Below are 16,185 nucleotides of genomic sequence, written 5' to 3'. Positions count from 1 at the left end.
GGCCCTCCTCCTCCCTTAGAGGCACAGCCAGGCAGCCCCCCCTCACAGGGCCCTGCCCTGTGGCAGGCCAACAGTGGCCTCCTGTCCTACTGAGGTAATTAAACAAGAACACACCAGTTTGTATATATGCAGAGCCGTTCCTCATAAAAATCTGACACAACCTCCACGTTCCTCAGGGGGGTTCTGGTGAACTTAGTTATGATAAGTCCCACCGTGGGCCATGGTGTGGTCTTTGTGAAGAGAGGAAGACCTCACACGGGAACAGGCATATTTAGGAGACAGTGAGTTGAGCAGGTCAGATTCAGATCTCAGCAGAGCCGCACCGCAGCGGGGTGACTGTGGGCAGTTGATGCAGCTCCTCCGGGTCTGCTCCTCAGTAGACTCTGGGTGAAAGCTGCCGTGTGAGCGGGAAGTGCAGCCGTCACGGATGTGCCCAGCAGACAGCCTCCCACTGAGAAACCTTACCGTCAAGTAAAACCAGGTTTCGGAACAGTATGTGCATCGTACAGGCCTGTTTATATTTTTAAAGAAACGTGAAGGAGTCAGTAGAGGTCGTAGCTATCCCTGGAAGGATAAGATGATGAGGAGACACCCATTGCCTGTTTTATGTAGATCTTTTAAATTTTTTTTGAATGAGCCAGTATCATGTTTCAGTCTTTGGGGAGAGAGGACTCACCCACATTCCTGTTCTCATTACTGGGCTTTTGGTTTGGTAAAAATGAGGCTCCTGGCATGAAGGGTGCCCAGGGTCCCACTCTCTCCTTATGTCACACACAGCAACGGATCTGGCCCAGGCGGGCAGGACAGTGGAGTCCAAGATCTACGATACGCTCCAATGGCAGGTAAGGGATCAGCTGGGGGGACATGAGTTGGATGGTGCGGGGGCCTGAGTGGCGGGACATCATTGTCCTTGACCATCCCTCCCCAACCCCCCAGATCTGGACCCTCCTGCCTGGGTTCTGCACGAAGCCCACAGACGTGGCCGCCTCCTTCAAAGGGCTGGCGCGGACACTGGGCACGGCCATCAGTGAGCGCCCAGACCTGAGGGTCACTGTGTGCCAAGCCCTGCGCACCCTCGTCACCAAGGGCTGTGAGTCGGGTATGTATGGGCCCTAAGGCTGGGGGTGGGGAGGGGAGCAGTGGCAGTGGCCCGGGTCTCCTGGCCTGCTGTGCCTCACTGCCAGAGCCATAGCTGAGCCTTTGCAAGGACCCGGGGCTTTTGCTAGAGACCCAAGGAGTTAGTAGGACACTGAAAGCTGCCCCTTTCCTCTTTACTCCCACTGTGCTGACAGCTGCTGGGTGTTATCCAGTCGGTGTAAGGGCTTTATCACGTGTCCGGCTCTTGGGTGACCCATAGGACAGAGCCACGGAGGAGTGTAGAGTATGGGGGCACCTCTTGTCCCAGAGAAGCCCCAAATCTGTGGGCTCCAGGTCCTGTCATGAGTCCTCCAAAAGGTTGCCTCTGGGCTGCAGCCCTAACAGCCTGTGAGGCGGGGCTGACTCCTGCCCCTCTTACACAAACTCTGGTCCTCCTGCCAGAGGCTGACCGTGTGGAGGTGAGCCGTTTTGCCAAGAACTTTCTGCCAATCCTCTTCAACCTATACGGGCAACCTGTTGCAGCCGGGGACACCCCAGCCCCCCGCCGGGCTGTGCTGGAAACGGTCAAAACTTACTTGACCATTACAGACCCTCAGGTGAGCATGCTGGTGGAGGGGAGGGAGGAACAGTCAGGTGGGTGACTGGGTGACTGTTGGGTTGGGTGTGTGAGAAAGGGCCCACCTACCAGGGTTTGCCTGGGCTCTACCACCTGGGGGACAGGGCACTGGATACTAGCGACACCTGGGTCAAGGCTGTGTGGGGTGAGGTGTGGGGAGGGGTGCAGTTCTCTGTGTTTCTCTCTTCAACAACCCCCTCTTTTTCATCCCTTTGCGGCTGCCAGTTAGTGAACAGCTTCCTGGAAAAGGCCAGCGAGAAGGTGCTGGACTCTGCTAGCTCTGACTTCACCAGGTAAAATGCTCCACTTGAGCTGGGACAGCCCAGGTGGCTAGAGCTTGTGTCGAGCAGAAGCCCTGTGGCTTCTCTCTGCTCTTATTTGGGAAGGTTTTGAGATACTGAATGTCCCAGCTCAATGATGAAGCCTGATTGGCTTCTCCTTCTCAGAGAAGCATTACAGCCTGTTGGGGAAGGATGCAGACCCTGGCGATACACGGCCCAGGTTCAAATCCCAGCTCCACTAATGACAAGCTCTGTGACCTTGGACAGGTTACTTACCTGCTCTGTGTGCTCTTTGTCCTTATCTGTGAAGATGGGCTTGATAATAGACCTGCACCAGGGTTGTTGTGAGGACTGAAGGCTTAAATGCACATGAAGACCTTGGAACCACAGCTGGTTTCTTATGGCTAAACTGGCTGCGAGCTGTGATTGTTGTTTCCAGGCTCCTCTGGGGCCCCTGGTCCTCCTCACCCTGACTTCTCCCACTTCTGTACCCAGTAGATAAAAGGCACTGATAGTCTGTGCCCTTCTCCAGCCCACCCTAAGCCTGTCCTTGGTCTTCTGTCCTGAGCAGATTGTCTGTGTTGGATCTGGTTGTGGCCTTGGCTCCCCATGCAGATGAAGCTGCCATCGGCAAGCTGTACTCCACCATCCGGCCCTACCTGGAGGTGAGCCATGTGGGCTGGACTCACACAGGACCACCCCTGGGGGAAGAGGGGCCTCCTTGGAAAGCTGGGACCTGTCTTCTTGTCTGGACGACCATTTGGGCGGGCACAGAAGGCCAGGGCAGGGCCACCTAACTTCTGGAGAGCTGTTTTAACGGGAGTAACAGAGCTCCTTTATGATGCCAAAGAGTTAGGCAAAGAAGGGGAGAGCAGAGTGCTCCAGCCAGAAAGGGGAGCAGGCACACAGGCCTCAGTGCAGGCGAGGCACTGCAGGGGCCCGCTGCTGGATGAGCATCACAGTGAGACTTGTGAGTGGAGTGGAGGCTGGCGGGCCTTCTCCCCCTGCAGCATCCCCCCCTGCCTGGCATAGAGTTAGCCTCCCCCGTTCTGCCAGCCCTCCAGAGGCAGGCCGCGGTCCCGAATCCCCCCAGTGCTGGTCACAGTTAATGGTGGCTGTACTGTGACTGTCCTTGAACAGTGCAGGTGGGGGTGGATGGATGGATGGGGGACCCCAGAGTCCCCTCCCTCACCTATCCCTGACCACCATGTCCCTACCCAGAGCAAGGCCCACGGAGTACAGAAGAAGGCCTACCGGGTGCTGGAGGAGGTGTGCGCCAGTTCCCAGGGCCCTGGGGCCCGCTTCGTGCAGAGCCACCTGGACGACCTGAAGGCGACCCTGTTGGACTCGCTGCGGGGCACCTCCTCACCTGCCAAGAGGGTGAGGCTTCCGAGGCACCCATGCTCTGCTCATGGGAGGAGGGGCGACACTGGGGGAGAAGCATCCTAGAGACAGGGGACTTGAGGGGCATAGGTGGCATTGAGACGTCCTAACTCTCCTCGCCCTTCCCTGCAGCCCCGTTTGAAGTGCCTCATACATATCGTGAAAAAGCTGTCTGCTGAACACGAGGAGTTCATCACTGCCCTCGTCCCGGAGGTGAGGGGTGCGGGCGGGGGTGTACGTGTGTTCTGAGGGGCTCCTTGGAGTGTGGCTTCTGACGACCTGTCAGAATTGGGGGAGAGCAATACGGAGGTGAGGGGTGCCTCAGTTCTCTGCTTGGGAGCGTCGGCACCCCTGCTGCCCCCTTCTGCCTCAGGCCACCACCTGGTCCCTTCACTAGCAGCTCCGGAGCTTATGTTTAAGGAATTGTCTGGGCAGGTGATCTTGTGCACCAAGGAGGTGTCGGTGGGGGCTCGGAAGAACGCTTTTGCCCTGCTGCTGGAGATGGGCCATGCTTTCCTTCGGTTTGGCCCAAACCAAGAAGGTGAGGGGCTGGGGTACATGCTCCGCTCACAAGTCTCGGGGAGGTATCCCTCCAAACCACTAGCTAAAGACAAAAGGTGGGAAGAGCCACCTGGCTCTGGAGCAGGCAGGCTGCTCCTCTCTGGGTGGAGTCCCATTCCCTGGGGGGCCCAAGGTGCAGCGTGTGGAGTGGCTCTGCCTTTGTGTGACTGCCCTTGTCTTGCCCTCCCAGAAGCCCTGCAGCGCTACCTCGTCCTGATCTACCCTGGCCTCGTGGGCGCTGTGACCATGGTCAGCTGCAGCATCCTGGCCCTGACCCACCTCCTGTTTGAGTTTAAAGGTGAAAGCTGCTTCCTTGAAAGCCTGGGGAGCCCTCAGGATAGGAAAATGCCCAGAAGGTCAGGGCAAGGTCATTATCAGAATAAGGTAGCTATCACCTTCCTTCTTCGAGGGAGGAGAAGGAACCAAAACCAGGCCTAGCTGCCTCTTGTCCCTGCTGCTGCCTGTGTCATCTTTCCTGTGTACCTGCAGTTGCCCTGTGTCCCACTGTCAGAGGGGATCAAAGGCGGTCAGGCCCCTGCCCAGGTGTTAGTCCCGGTTCTGCCTCTTACCAACCATGGGAGACCTTGAGCAAGTTTATGGACCTCGTAGGACCTCAATTTCTTACCTCTAACATGGGAGAGAAAAACACGACTTGATCACAGATTGCCTGTACTCTATGCGGAGTGACTAGGACCGTACCGGGTACACAGAAGTCCCCCAGATGTTAGTTTCCAACTCATGTGACCTGACAGGGATCTTGGGTCTGGATGGGTTCCTGGGCATCTCTGACGGTGGCCCTCTGGAACCCCCACCCCCGCCGCCCCGCCAGGTCTCATGGGGACCAGCACAATCGAGCAGCTGCTGGAGAACGTGTGCTTGCTCTTGGCTTCCCGCACCCGTGATGTGGTCAAGTCAGCACTGGGCTTCATCAAGGTGGCAGTAGCGGTCATGGATGTGGCGTGCCTGGCCAAACATGTGCCGCTGGTGGTAAGAGCCCCCTTCCCCTCAGTGGGTGGCAGCCTGGCCTCTGGCCTGCTGGCACGGACCCAGCAAGCCTTGAGGCCAGCAAGTTCCAGACATGTGTTTAGCTATGAACCATCTCATGGAACAGGTCATGCAGGAGCCCTGGAAAGGACCAGTAGGGTAACGCATACCGGTGGGAGTGAAGGAGGTGCATGGTGCCGGGCTGCCTCCTATGGCCCACCCCCTCCCCCTTCATAGAAACAAGGGCTCTGCAGGTGCAAATCAGGAGGCATGGCTACCCTTTGTCTTACAGATGGAGAGACTGAGGCCAGAGATTTCCCCAGATCACATTGCTAATGAGAGTGGCCCTGGGACCAGAATGCAAAGCTCAGAACTGACCCTCATGGGTCTCCCCACCGGGGGGCCCATTATCTTGTTTTCTCTTTTTTGTGTTTGCTTTCTGACCTTCTGGGTTCAAGGAAGCTCCTCTGGACAGTCTGGCTGACTGCAGAAGGGCCTGCAGAGCCCCCCGGGATTGGGTTCCAGCCCCTCAGCTAGGCCCAGGGTGTGCCACCGGCTGGGTCTCTCTGGCCCCTATGTCTACCGCCTCAGTGTTTCCCTTCCAGCTGGGTGGAGTCGCACCTCCAGGTCTCTCTTGCCTCTCTTCTTCGTATCTGGCCTTGGGTAAAGGAAAGAAAGGGGAGGTGGGGGTCAAGGTAGCCTGCCCCTGCTCTCCTGAGCCTGCTGCCTTACTGGGGACCAGAGATGAGAAGGGCAAGAGCAGTGATCTGTCATGGGGTGCCGACGGTTTATAAAAGCCTTTCAGAGGGTCATTGGGGCTCTGTGTCCCCAGCTCTGTTTGGGGACACTGCAGAGATCTGCCACCCATTCATGGGTTCCAGCCAAGCCCGACGAAGGTGTGTGAATTGTCCCCACGAGATGAATGCAGGATGGTAGAAGGGTTGTGTGGGATCTGGAGAAGCCTGGCAGTGTTGGGGCCCAGTATGGGCCATGGCATCAGAGATGCCTGGGCTGACTGCTGTCCTTGGCCGTGGAGCAGCCACTTAACTCTCTGTGCCTCCATTTCCTCATCTGTAAACTGGGGTCATGATCGATCTGCCTCATGGGGTTCTAAGGATTCAGTGAGGTAATAAAGGAGAGATGCCAGACTATTCGGAAGACTCGGAAGCTATAATCTCGGAAGGGTAGTCCTGGATTGTCACAGAGGAGGCTTAGGGTGAAGGTGGACGGCCGCCAGGTTGCGGAAATGCAGTTGGATCAAGGGGTGGGCCAGGAATGGGGTTGCTGCGACCCTCACCCCTTTGCTGTGTGCCTGGTCTGCACCGCAGTGAGAGGGCAAACAGGGTGGAGGGTGCCCCTGACCCTCGCTGCTCTGCCCGGCAGATGGAGGCCATTGGGAAGCTTTCAGATGACATGCGGCGGCACTTCCGCATGAAGCTTCGGAACCTGTTCATCAAGTTCATCCGCAAGTTTGGGTCTGTGTGCGGGACCCGCAGGGAGGGCCAGGGAGGAGATGAGGGGCTTCCAGTCCCCGCAGGGAGCCTGCAGAGAGCGGACTGGGCGGGAGGGCTTGGGTCTGAGTCCCGCCCCTGTGGCTAGCAGGGCTCTGGCGGAGCCCTTCTACTTCCAAAGAGCGCTCTGTGGCCCGTGCACCTTGCCAGCCTCTCATTGCCCCGCAGGTTTGAACTGGTGAAGGGGCTGCTGCCTGAGGAGTACCACAAGGTCCTGGTGAACATTCGGAAGGCAGAGGCCCGCGCCAAGAGGCACCGTGCTCTGAGCCAGGCTGCTGAGGAAGAGGAGCAGGAGGAGGAAGAGGAGTCTGCCCAGGGCAAAGGCGACAGGTAAGACCCATAATGGGGTCCTGCGGACCGGGTCTTTCTTAGCCCACAGCCTGCCCAGCCCATGCTCAGCTGCCCCCGCCTTTCTTGGGAACACCCTGACTTGCCACTTCTCTGTCCTTAGCATCGAGGAGATTCTGGCCGACTCAGAGGAGGAGGAGGAGGAAGAAGAGGAAAGGAGCCAGGCCAAGGAGCGCCGGAGGCTGGCCCGACAGAGGAGCCGGGCGTGGCTGAAGGAGGGTGGTGGGGATGAGCCCCTCAACTTCCTGGACCCTAAGGTGGCCCAGCGAGTCCTCGGTAAGCAAGAAGTGACTGGCACATGAGTCCAGAAAAGAGGCTCGCCTTGGTGCCCTATTCAGGGGCCAGGGGTGACATCCCCAGAGGCCGGTGGGCACCTCTCGCCACCATAGGCACACACCGTGTGCTGCAGGCACCTGTGTCGTTGGTTTGGAGGGGGCTGTGGGTAGCTTAGGACTGACCTGCCACCTCTTCACTGTCCAACTCTGCCACGCCAGCCACACAGCCTGGGCCTGGCCGGGCCAAAAAGAAGGACCACGGCTTCAAGGTGAGCGCCGATGGCCGCCTCATCATCCGGGAGGAGGACGAGGACGATGCTGCCACGGCCAGGACGGAGGAGGAGGAAGGCACGAAAGGTGGGACTGTCGTCCATTCCAGGGACACAGTGCTGGCCTGGGCAGGGCTGCACTCTCTTGTTCATTCATTCCCTGCCTGTTCATTCGCTCACTCGTTCAGCACCCACTTGCTGGGGGAGTGTAGGTAACAGCAGAGATAAGGAGCTTGGAGTTAAGGCAACTTCCTCAAACTTTGAGTTTCTCAAACTATTTTGACCACATTAAGAAATCTTTCTGTTGCAAGCTAGTCATTTATACAATACATACATCATCCAGGCAGAACTTTCAAAACACTGTACATCCTCTTAAGCATGCGTGACGCACTGTTTTGGCCTCTATTTATTTTGTTCTGCTGCTTTCCTTCCCCTCTTCTCCCATTTTTTTCCTTTTCTCCTTTTTTTTTTAAATGTGAATTTGGCTGAGATCCGGAAGCTCATTTAGAGGTAGAGGATCCAGGCTTGGAGCCTGCCTCCTTCCTTACTGCACAGTCTCCTGCTGTCTGGAAGCGGCCCCAGTGAGAAGTCTCTGTCCTGTGGAGTCTTTCCTGCTCTCCCTCCCCCGTGTCATCCGTTGGATCAGAAAGCCTGTCTTCAGACATTTATCTGCCTTCTTTTTTTTTGTTCCCACTGTCCTGATCCCTGGGTGCTTGACTGACTGCAGCCTCCGAACCAGTGCTCTCATGGCAGCCCCTACATCCGGCTTACCTGCTGTGTGACCGGGGACAATCGCTACCTTCTCTGTGCTTTAATATCCTTATCCCAAAATGAGCATCATACCAGTACCTACTTCAGATGGTTATAGATAAAGTGGGTAGCCAGAACAGCCATGTCTGCGTTTGGTGGAAGGGTGACCACACTGGTTCCTGATCCGGTCCTGCCGCTGCCGCCTCTCACCGCTCTCAGGTTCCAGTCTCCTTGCTCCCTTCTTGCCCAGATGTCCTTGGTGCTAAGAACACCCTTCCCTTCTCCTCCTGCCTCCCCGCTCTTTAAGATCCAATCCGAGTGCTTTTCTGCGGCCTGACCATGGTCGTCAGTCTTCAGCCTCATCCCCCAGCGCTCCTGGCAAGCCTGGGCACCGCCCAGCATGGGGCATGTCGTCCCGGGTTGTCTTGTGGTGTTATTTGCTTGTTGACTGACTTTGCTTAACTGTGTGTCCCCCGCTGGTCAGAATTTCATAGGAGAAAGTACAGGTAATCTGAAACTTACCCGATGAACCATTTTTGAGCATGTAGACTGGTGCATAGTACAGTCACGTTGTCTGACAACCAATCTCCACGACCCCTTTCAGCTATAAAACTGGCACTCTGTGCCCGTTAAACAGCCTCTGCCTGCTCCTGGCCCCCTCCCCAGCCCCTGACAGTCCCCATTCCAGAATCTGTCTGTAGTCATTTGAATTTGAGTTGGAGTCTAGGTGCCTCATGTAAGTGGAACGATGCACTGTCTGTCTGTGACCCGTGTCTTTCTCCCAGCCTGGTGTCTGCAAGGCTCATCGGGCTGCAGCGTGTGCCAGAATTCCCTTTGCGCAAACCCTTGGCTCATTTTAATTGAGATGTTCGTTTTGTGTTGTTGAGTTGTGGGAGGCCTTCACACAGTGTGCACGTTAACCCTTTGTCACCTGTGTGATTTGAAAATACATCCTCCCCTTTACTCTGTAGAGTGCTTTTTCAGTCTGTTGTGTCCCCTGAGACACTGAAGTTCTAAAATTTTGTGATAGTCCATTTTATCTATTTTTACTTTGGTTGCCTGTGTATTTTCTTGGTTCATACTTCTTTGGCTCATTCCCTCACAGCGCTCAGCTCATAGAGAGCAAAAAAAAGAAAAAGAAAGAAAGGTTTCTCAAGTAGGAGAATGAGGCTATCCTCCAAGCAGAGCGGGATGTCTGTGGAGCTGGGGCGTGTCTGACTCCCCAGGAAACCCAGGGTTTCCTTAGGGTCTCAGAATAAGCTGTGTTTATCTCAGAAGTGGGATCACCACTTCCCTGAGGGGCTGTCATCCCTGGGGCCTAGGATGGGAAAGATAAAGGGGTAGCCGGTGTTCAGGGGTCTTGTCTTGCCCAGAAGGACGTGGGTTTTCTTGGGCTGGAGTTGCCAGCTCCGTCAGCCAGTTGAGACAGGAGAAGGCAGGACGAGATGTGTGTGGGTTTGGGGCAAATGGGTGCTCTCTGCATGCTCACAGGCCTTTCTTCCTTTTGGTTCCAGGGGAGGACGAAGAGATGGCTGACGTGATGGAAGACATGGGTGTCAGGAGTGTGAGTACTTCCTCTGGTGGGCGGCTGTGCCCTCAAGGCGAAGCCTTGGGCTGACAGGTCCTCTGCCTGTCTTTCCGTAACTCCCCTCCCCCACACACTGCACACACACCCACCTGCCCTGTTTCCTGAATCCACGGCAGAGCCTTGCGGTGGTGTGTAGGGGACAGTCTAGAGGGTATGGTGTGTATTACAGGGCACACTGTAGTGGGTGACCAGCTGAAGGAGACAGGCAGAGCCCTTTTTCTCTCCCCTGAGGGCACAAGCAACATCTGGCCTGTGTGTTCCAAGGGGCAGGTTCCTGTGTGGGGCAGGGGCAGCCACCACTGGGGAGTGCACAGGGCCCCATGCGTCACCTCAGCTAATCCTCACAGGTGACGGGGACCCTTATCATCCCCGTTTGCAGAGGGGGCTTGCAGAAAGTAAGTAGGTTACAGGGGTTGTTAGGTGCAGAGCAGGGATTCGAACCCTGGCCTTCCCATCTCCTGAGCCCCAGAATTTAACCCCCTTGGTAACTCCCAGGATGGAGTGCAGCCTCTCACCTGCCCCACCCGAACTAGCGAGGGTGATGTGGGCCCAGCCCCTCACTGTCCTTCCCACGCCCAGCAGACAGCACTTCCGGGGGCACTCTGGAGCAGTGTCTTACCTCTTTGTCCTCTCAGACTGTGGCCAGCCCATTTAGCCTTCCTGGGTATCCCCCTTGGGACAGGGGAGAGGCAGGGGATACAGTGTTAGTAGTAAAGGCAGGTCCTAGGACCCTGCTCCGACTGCAGCCTGACTTTTCACTCAGTTTGTCACCTGTGGGTCTTGAAGAATTATCGGGCTGGCTTGATGAGATTGGACGTGTCAAGCACATGAGTATAGCATTTGGTGATCTTCTCCCCAAATAACTGCTTTTGTTAATATCATTCACCACTGCCCTGTCCCTGGCCAGATGTCCGTCTTCCCACCAGGGCCCAACGAACTGCCTTGTTACAGCTTTGCACCCATGCAGAATTCTGTTTGGAGACCTTTTATGTCTGAAAACCAGACATAAAAGATCAGAGTTACAGGGTCAGAGTGTAGCTGAGGGTTTGAGAGACCCCTGATGCAGGAGTCCCCTCTGAACAGGAGCGTAAACTTAGGTTAGGATACCCAGATGGGCACTTGGAGCCCTGGGACAGGAGTTCTGTGTGAAGCAGTCAGGGCCTGGGCTGGAACCTTGCTTCTGTGCTCTTTAGCTGTGTGATCTTAGTTCCTTACCCTCTCTGAGCCTCAGAGGCTTGGCAGGGAACCTTTTCTGCTAACACAGGTTGCTTGCTCTTACTGGGAACATTAATGAGATGATCATATATCCTTGTTAATGAATGTTGCTCACCACTTTATAGAAGAAACACCAGAAGCTCAAGCATCAGAACGAGGCTGATGATGAGGAGCTAGAGATGCCACCTCGTTACCAAGGTGAGGCCTCCACGCTTCCCTTTTGGGATACTGTGTTCCTTGTCCCCCGCGTTAGACAGGGAGTTGCAGGCAGAGCCACGAGTTTGCATGGCCACGTTGCAGTCAGCACTGACAAAGATTGGCCAATATGTCACCCAGGACTGGGGTAGGGCCTGAGAGTGTCAGGGCCTGGGGGTCAGGAGGTCTATGTGTGGAACCCCCAGCTCTTCTGGGAGCCCCTGAGCCCCATCTCTGTCCCACCCACCTAGGCCTTCTGTGAGGCTTGCAGCACACCCCTTTTTCTGGGGGGTGTCTGCATCTCTTGTCCAGCCCTGAGCTGGGCTGGGTTTGGGGAGACCACCTTAGCCTGGAAGGATGGAAGGTGGCAGCTGGGAGTGTCAGCTCAGGGTGTTCCCCTACTTGTTTGTCTCTGGTCCCCTGAGCTGTTCGTTTCCCCGGAGCAGCTGCTAGAGATACCCGCATGGCTGCCCACGGCCAGGGGAGGTCTCTGTTACTCATCTCTGGCCCCCTCCCCTGTGGGCAGCCCCTGGCCTTGAGTGCCCCCAGCAGAGCCCCTGCGGTGCATCTGGAGGGACAGGGGCTTCTGTGGCAAGTTCCCAGCGGCAGGAGCAGATATGTCCTCAGAGTCTTCCGGCATTCTGACCCAGCTAGAGAGCCTCCTGGCTTCTCCCTCCGTGGCCTCCCAGGCCAGTGCCCAGTTTGTCACCTCTGCTCTGAGGTGCTGTGATGTGGAACCAGCCAGTGTGGCACAGGCCCCAGGGGCAGGACAGCTGGTGCTCTGCTGTGAGGCTGACTTGGCCCAGTCCTGCCACCTCTCTGAGCTTCCAGTTTCTCACCTGTGAAAGAAAAAGCGGGCTTTATCCGGAGTATCTCAGAGAGTCCTCCTGAGTCATCGTTGTAGAATTCCACTCATGAGTTTGTTCAGATCCAGACTGGAAATGCCAGGTGACCTTGGAAGCACCTGGGTGTCTGTACCTGCAGTTCGCAAGTCTGTACAATGGGACGAGAGCTGCCTTTCTCTGTCAGTGTCGGTGTGCAGCCCGAACGAGCTGAAGCCCGAAGTGCCTTGTTCTACAGATGAGGTTCAAAGCTCCAGAAACTCAGAGACTTGCTGAGGTTTCAGCCGGTCATTGTTCAACAGGGAGCTGGGTTTGGTCTGACTTCAGAGCCTATGTTCTTTCTCTAGAGCAGACAGAGCGGATTTGGCTTTGGAGACTGTGGGGTGGCTTATGTTAGCGGAGAAGGTGTGTGTTCTCAGACGTCTCTGGTTGGTCTCTGCAGCTTCAGGGCCACTGACGAGCCCACTGGTTTAAACTGTCAAACCACTGGACAGTCCCTTCTCGAGGAAGGTCTTTGTCCTTGCTGGGTAGGGGACAGAGCCGGCTGCGAGCCTTGATTTGTCTGCTCCCTGGCAGCTCTGCAGAGAGAAGGTACCCATTCCCTTCTCATGGGAGGATGCTGCCCTGGCTTTGCCTGATTTGCCTCTGTGTTCTCCTTTTAGCTGGAGGCTCTGGCATCCACCGCCCTGTGGCCAAGAAGGCAATGCCTGGGGCCGAGTACAAAGCCAAGGTAAGAGCCATGGGTAGAGACAGAACCCCTGGGAAAGGGCGAGGGCAGAGGTGTGGGCCAGACTCAGGCCACGGCAACGGGCGCACTGAGGATCTGTTAGCATCTCAAGTCCATGCCCTTGTTGGGCACCACTGCAGGGATGTGAGTGCCCTTGGTGCCACCAAGGCACAGAGTGAAGGGGAGGACACGGGCCCTGTTAAGTCAGGAGCAGGGAGGAAGGGCAACCTTATGCTCCTGGCTGATTCTGTGTCTTTGGCTGAGCAGAAAGCAAAGGGTGATGTGAAGAAGAAAGGTCGGCTCGACCCCTACGCCTACATCCCCCTCAACAGAACCAAGCTCAACCGCAGGTACGTGCTGGGTGGTGCAGGGTTGGCTGGGATGGTGGCTGCGAGGCTGGGAGCTCCGAGCTCCAAAGAGGGGAGGGCCTCATTCTCAGTCAACTCTTCAGCTTAATGGCTAGGTGTTTCCCAGTTTTTTAATTTGGACTTTTTAACATGCACACACGTGTGCTGCTGACTTGAACTGTTCTTTCAGGCAGGGGAATGCCTGGTCTGTCCAGATCACGTGCGGTCCACTGCCAGGCAGCACACTTTCCCCCTGTTCCTCCTAATGCTGGGGGGGCCACCTTTCAGCATTACAGTGAGGGGGACGGCCTGTCTTCAGGGAGATGTGACCTTTCTGTTCCTTTCCCTGCAGGAAGAAGGTGAAGCTGCAGGGACAGTTCAAAGGCCTGGTGAGAGCTGCCCAGCGGGGATCCCAGGTGGGACACAAACTCCGCAGGAAGGATCGTCGGCCCTGAAGCCCCGGGGCCCCCAGAGCTGCTCTGTGACCCTGCCGAAGGTCCCTCTGCAGCTCCCGAGCTGCTTTAACATCAGCTCCAGATGCTCGAGGTTCTGGCACAGCCTGGACTCAGAATGACTTATTGGACAGGGCTTGACTTCCAGAGAGGCACCCAGGATTTTGGGAGCTCCAAACTGGAGTCGCCCTTCAGAGCACTCTTCAGAGCGACATTCCCATCCCTAAGGCCTAGGGATGGGAATGTGGCCTCACTGCCTCCAAGGAGGCTGGTGAGGCCGCTGTGCTTACTGTGCAGGTGGCCGTGCACCAGAGCAGAGCTTCCGTTTATTCCAGCCGTTTATAGCCATGTAGCGCTTAGCCTGGCTGTGATCTGGGTGTGCAAGATTTGCTGTGACCAGGTGTAGAATAAACAAGCACCACCATGCATTATCCTTGGAAGCACTGTGCTTTATCACCTGCACCTCCGGGGCCAAGAACCGTGTCCAGCTATTGGCAACAGTAGTTTGACTGCTTCTTGGCCGGTCCCGGCATCCGGTTTTAGGCACTGCAGGTAGCCCTGGGTCAGGCCTTAGGACTTGCCCAGGGACACCCACCTGTGTCAGGAGGTCTCCCCAGCTTCACAGTACAGCTCCAGTCAGAAGGTGACATTTGGAGGTGCGGGAGGTACAGGAGTGCTCTGGAGCTGGTCTGTGGAGCAGCCAAGAGTTGCTTAAAGCCATGGCACTGGCTGCCCCAGGCCGCCCCGCACACAGCTTTCTCCCGGCAGCTTTGTTTCCTGATTCACTGAAGTGTTTACCGAGCCCCTGCAAGTGCCGAGCACAGCAGGATCTCCTGCCTCCCTGATCATCATGTCCTGATTTCCCAGGCAGGTAGACAAGTTGGGAAAAGAGCAGCATGCTTTGTTGGTCTGGAGTCAAGGGAATAGTAGTGCTGACCTCCCATTGCCCCTGAGGTCACTTTATCAGCCAGGGGACCCCTGTGTGTGTTTTCCTAACAGGCATCAAGAAGCAAGGAACCCTGGGGCTTTTCCCAACAGGAGGAATGTTCCCCTAGCATTTGATTCTCATTTGATTCTCAAATTCTTTGTTTGCGATGAGACTACCCTCCACCCCAGCCTCCACACACACATACTCAATAGTTTCCGTTCTAGTTTCATGCCCTTTGCTCAGTTTATGCTCCCAGGAGGCCCTGTGCGCAGGAGCTCCAGTCTTGATTTGATCCATCCACCCCCAAATGAGGGCATCTCTTCCTAGTTATTTGGGGGCTAGGAAGTGGAGAGGAACCACACTTCACCCAGAGGTGGCGCTCTTTCCATGCCTTGTTCACAGAAAGTCCGTGCTTAGAGAGCCACGGCGGTGGTCACAAGAGATGGCTATTAGAAATTTGCCAACGTGTGATCTGTGACCCCTGTGGTTACACTTAGGTACAAACTAGGCCTATCGTAGCCCTCTGCTGTTTCCTTTGTCAGGAAATCAGCCACGTGCCGAAAGACACTCCGTGAGAGTAGGAATGGGGATAAGCCAGTTGCCCAATGTTGATATTTTTAACAAAAAGTCTGAAACCAACTTGCTTACTATAGTGTGCTTTCCAGGGACCTTCATTTTCTTTCAAATGTGGGGCTGGAACAAGTGTCTAGAAAGGTTGGTGTTGGGGCACCTGGGTGCCTCAGGTGGTTAAGTGCCTTCGGCTCAAGTCATGATTCCAGCGTCCTGGGATGGAGTCCCCACATTGGGCTCCTTGCTCAGTGGTCCTTGCTCAGTGGGGAGTCTGCTTCTCCCTCTCCCCCTACTTATGCTCACTCTCTGTATCTCTTTGTCTCAAATAAATAAAATCCTTAGAAAAATCGCTTAGGGGGGGGCGCCTGGGTGGCTCAGTCGGTTAAAGCCTCTGCCTTCAGGTCAGGTCACGATCCCAGGGTCCTGGAATCAAGCCCCGCATTGGGCTCTGTCCTCTGCGAGGAGCCTGCTTCCTACTTCTCTCTGCCTGCTTCTCTGCCTACTTGTGATCACTGTCAAATAAATGAATAAAATATTTTTTAAAAAATAATAAAAAATTGTTTAGGGACACTTGGGTGGCTCAGTTGGTTGGGTGCCTGCCTGTGGCTTGGGTCGTGGTCACGGGGTCCTAGGATGGAGCCCCACATCGCGCTCTTTGATCAGTAGGGAGCCTGCTGCTCTCTCTGCCTGCAGCTCCCCCTGCTTGTGCCGTGTGTGTGTGTGTGTGTGTGTGTGTGTGTGTGTGTGTGTGACAAATAAATGGATAAAATCCTTTAAAAGAAATAACTTCTTTATGAAGAAAAATGGTTTTAAAAAAAGGTTGGTATTGTTGATGCGCTGAATTCCATATTCTTATGGAAGTAGACTTCAAATGCAAATTATCTTAAAGCAGAGGCACGAATTAATCTGCCCAGAAACTTAAGGTGCTTGAAACACTTGTTATGAAAATCAGTGCTGCTTTTGTTCCGGCAGTGCGGGTGAAGGGAAGTTGGGAATATTTATCAACGCAAGGCTCATTCAGTTTCTGGACAGCTAGGAAAGCAGAGGGCCTCCACCGAGATCCAGATCTACTACTTTTAATTTTGTTATACTTTAGGTGAAATCCGAGTCAGATTTCCTCTGGCTTTTCTGGGGTTCATCCTCTCTTCTCAGAAATGGAAGGCAGAACACGGCCTGCCTGACTGCACGGAAACGGCCCCCCTTGTGTCAGCTGAGGCAGCATTCAGCATCGGGGGTTTACAAAGG

General features: G+C 55.5%; 1 protein-coding gene across 1 annotated transcript in view; it reads left to right on the top strand.

Moving 5' to 3' along the window:
• RRP12 (ribosomal RNA processing 12 homolog) overlaps positions 1-13,873 on the top strand; it is a 34,466-nt gene extending 20,593 nt beyond the window's left edge. Inside the window, exons 17-35 of the mRNA XM_082722142.1 lie at positions 778-842; positions 937-1,099; positions 1,540-1,694; positions 1,940-2,007; positions 2,567-2,660; positions 3,217-3,375; positions 3,511-3,591; positions 3,814-3,919; positions 4,130-4,237; positions 4,769-4,926; positions 6,307-6,398; positions 6,603-6,764; positions 6,886-7,058; positions 7,277-7,414; positions 9,591-9,640; positions 11,005-11,077; positions 12,579-12,646; positions 12,911-12,993; positions 13,343-13,873. Coding sequence (XP_082578268.1) covers positions 778-842; positions 937-1,099; positions 1,540-1,694; positions 1,940-2,007; positions 2,567-2,660; positions 3,217-3,375; positions 3,511-3,591; positions 3,814-3,919; positions 4,130-4,237; positions 4,769-4,926; positions 6,307-6,398; positions 6,603-6,764; positions 6,886-7,058; positions 7,277-7,414; positions 9,591-9,640; positions 11,005-11,077; positions 12,579-12,646; positions 12,911-12,993; positions 13,343-13,445 — 2,099 coding nt within the window. The 3' untranslated portion in view covers positions 13,446-13,873. The remainder of the gene's footprint in view (positions 1-777; positions 843-936; positions 1,100-1,539; positions 1,695-1,939; positions 2,008-2,566; positions 2,661-3,216; positions 3,376-3,510; positions 3,592-3,813; positions 3,920-4,129; positions 4,238-4,768; positions 4,927-6,306; positions 6,399-6,602; positions 6,765-6,885; positions 7,059-7,276; positions 7,415-9,590; positions 9,641-11,004; positions 11,078-12,578; positions 12,647-12,910; positions 12,994-13,342) is intronic.
• The last annotated feature ends 2,312 nt before the right edge of the window (positions 13,874-16,185 follow it).

This window comes from Mustela nivalis (assembly GCF_964662115.1).
Source record: "Mustela nivalis genome assembly, chromosome: 2".
NCBI classification, from domain to species: Eukaryota; Metazoa; Chordata; class Mammalia; order Carnivora; family Mustelidae; genus Mustela; species Mustela nivalis.
Note: the sequence above shows the minus strand (reverse complement) of the source record. Positions and strands in the feature narration are given on the sequence as shown.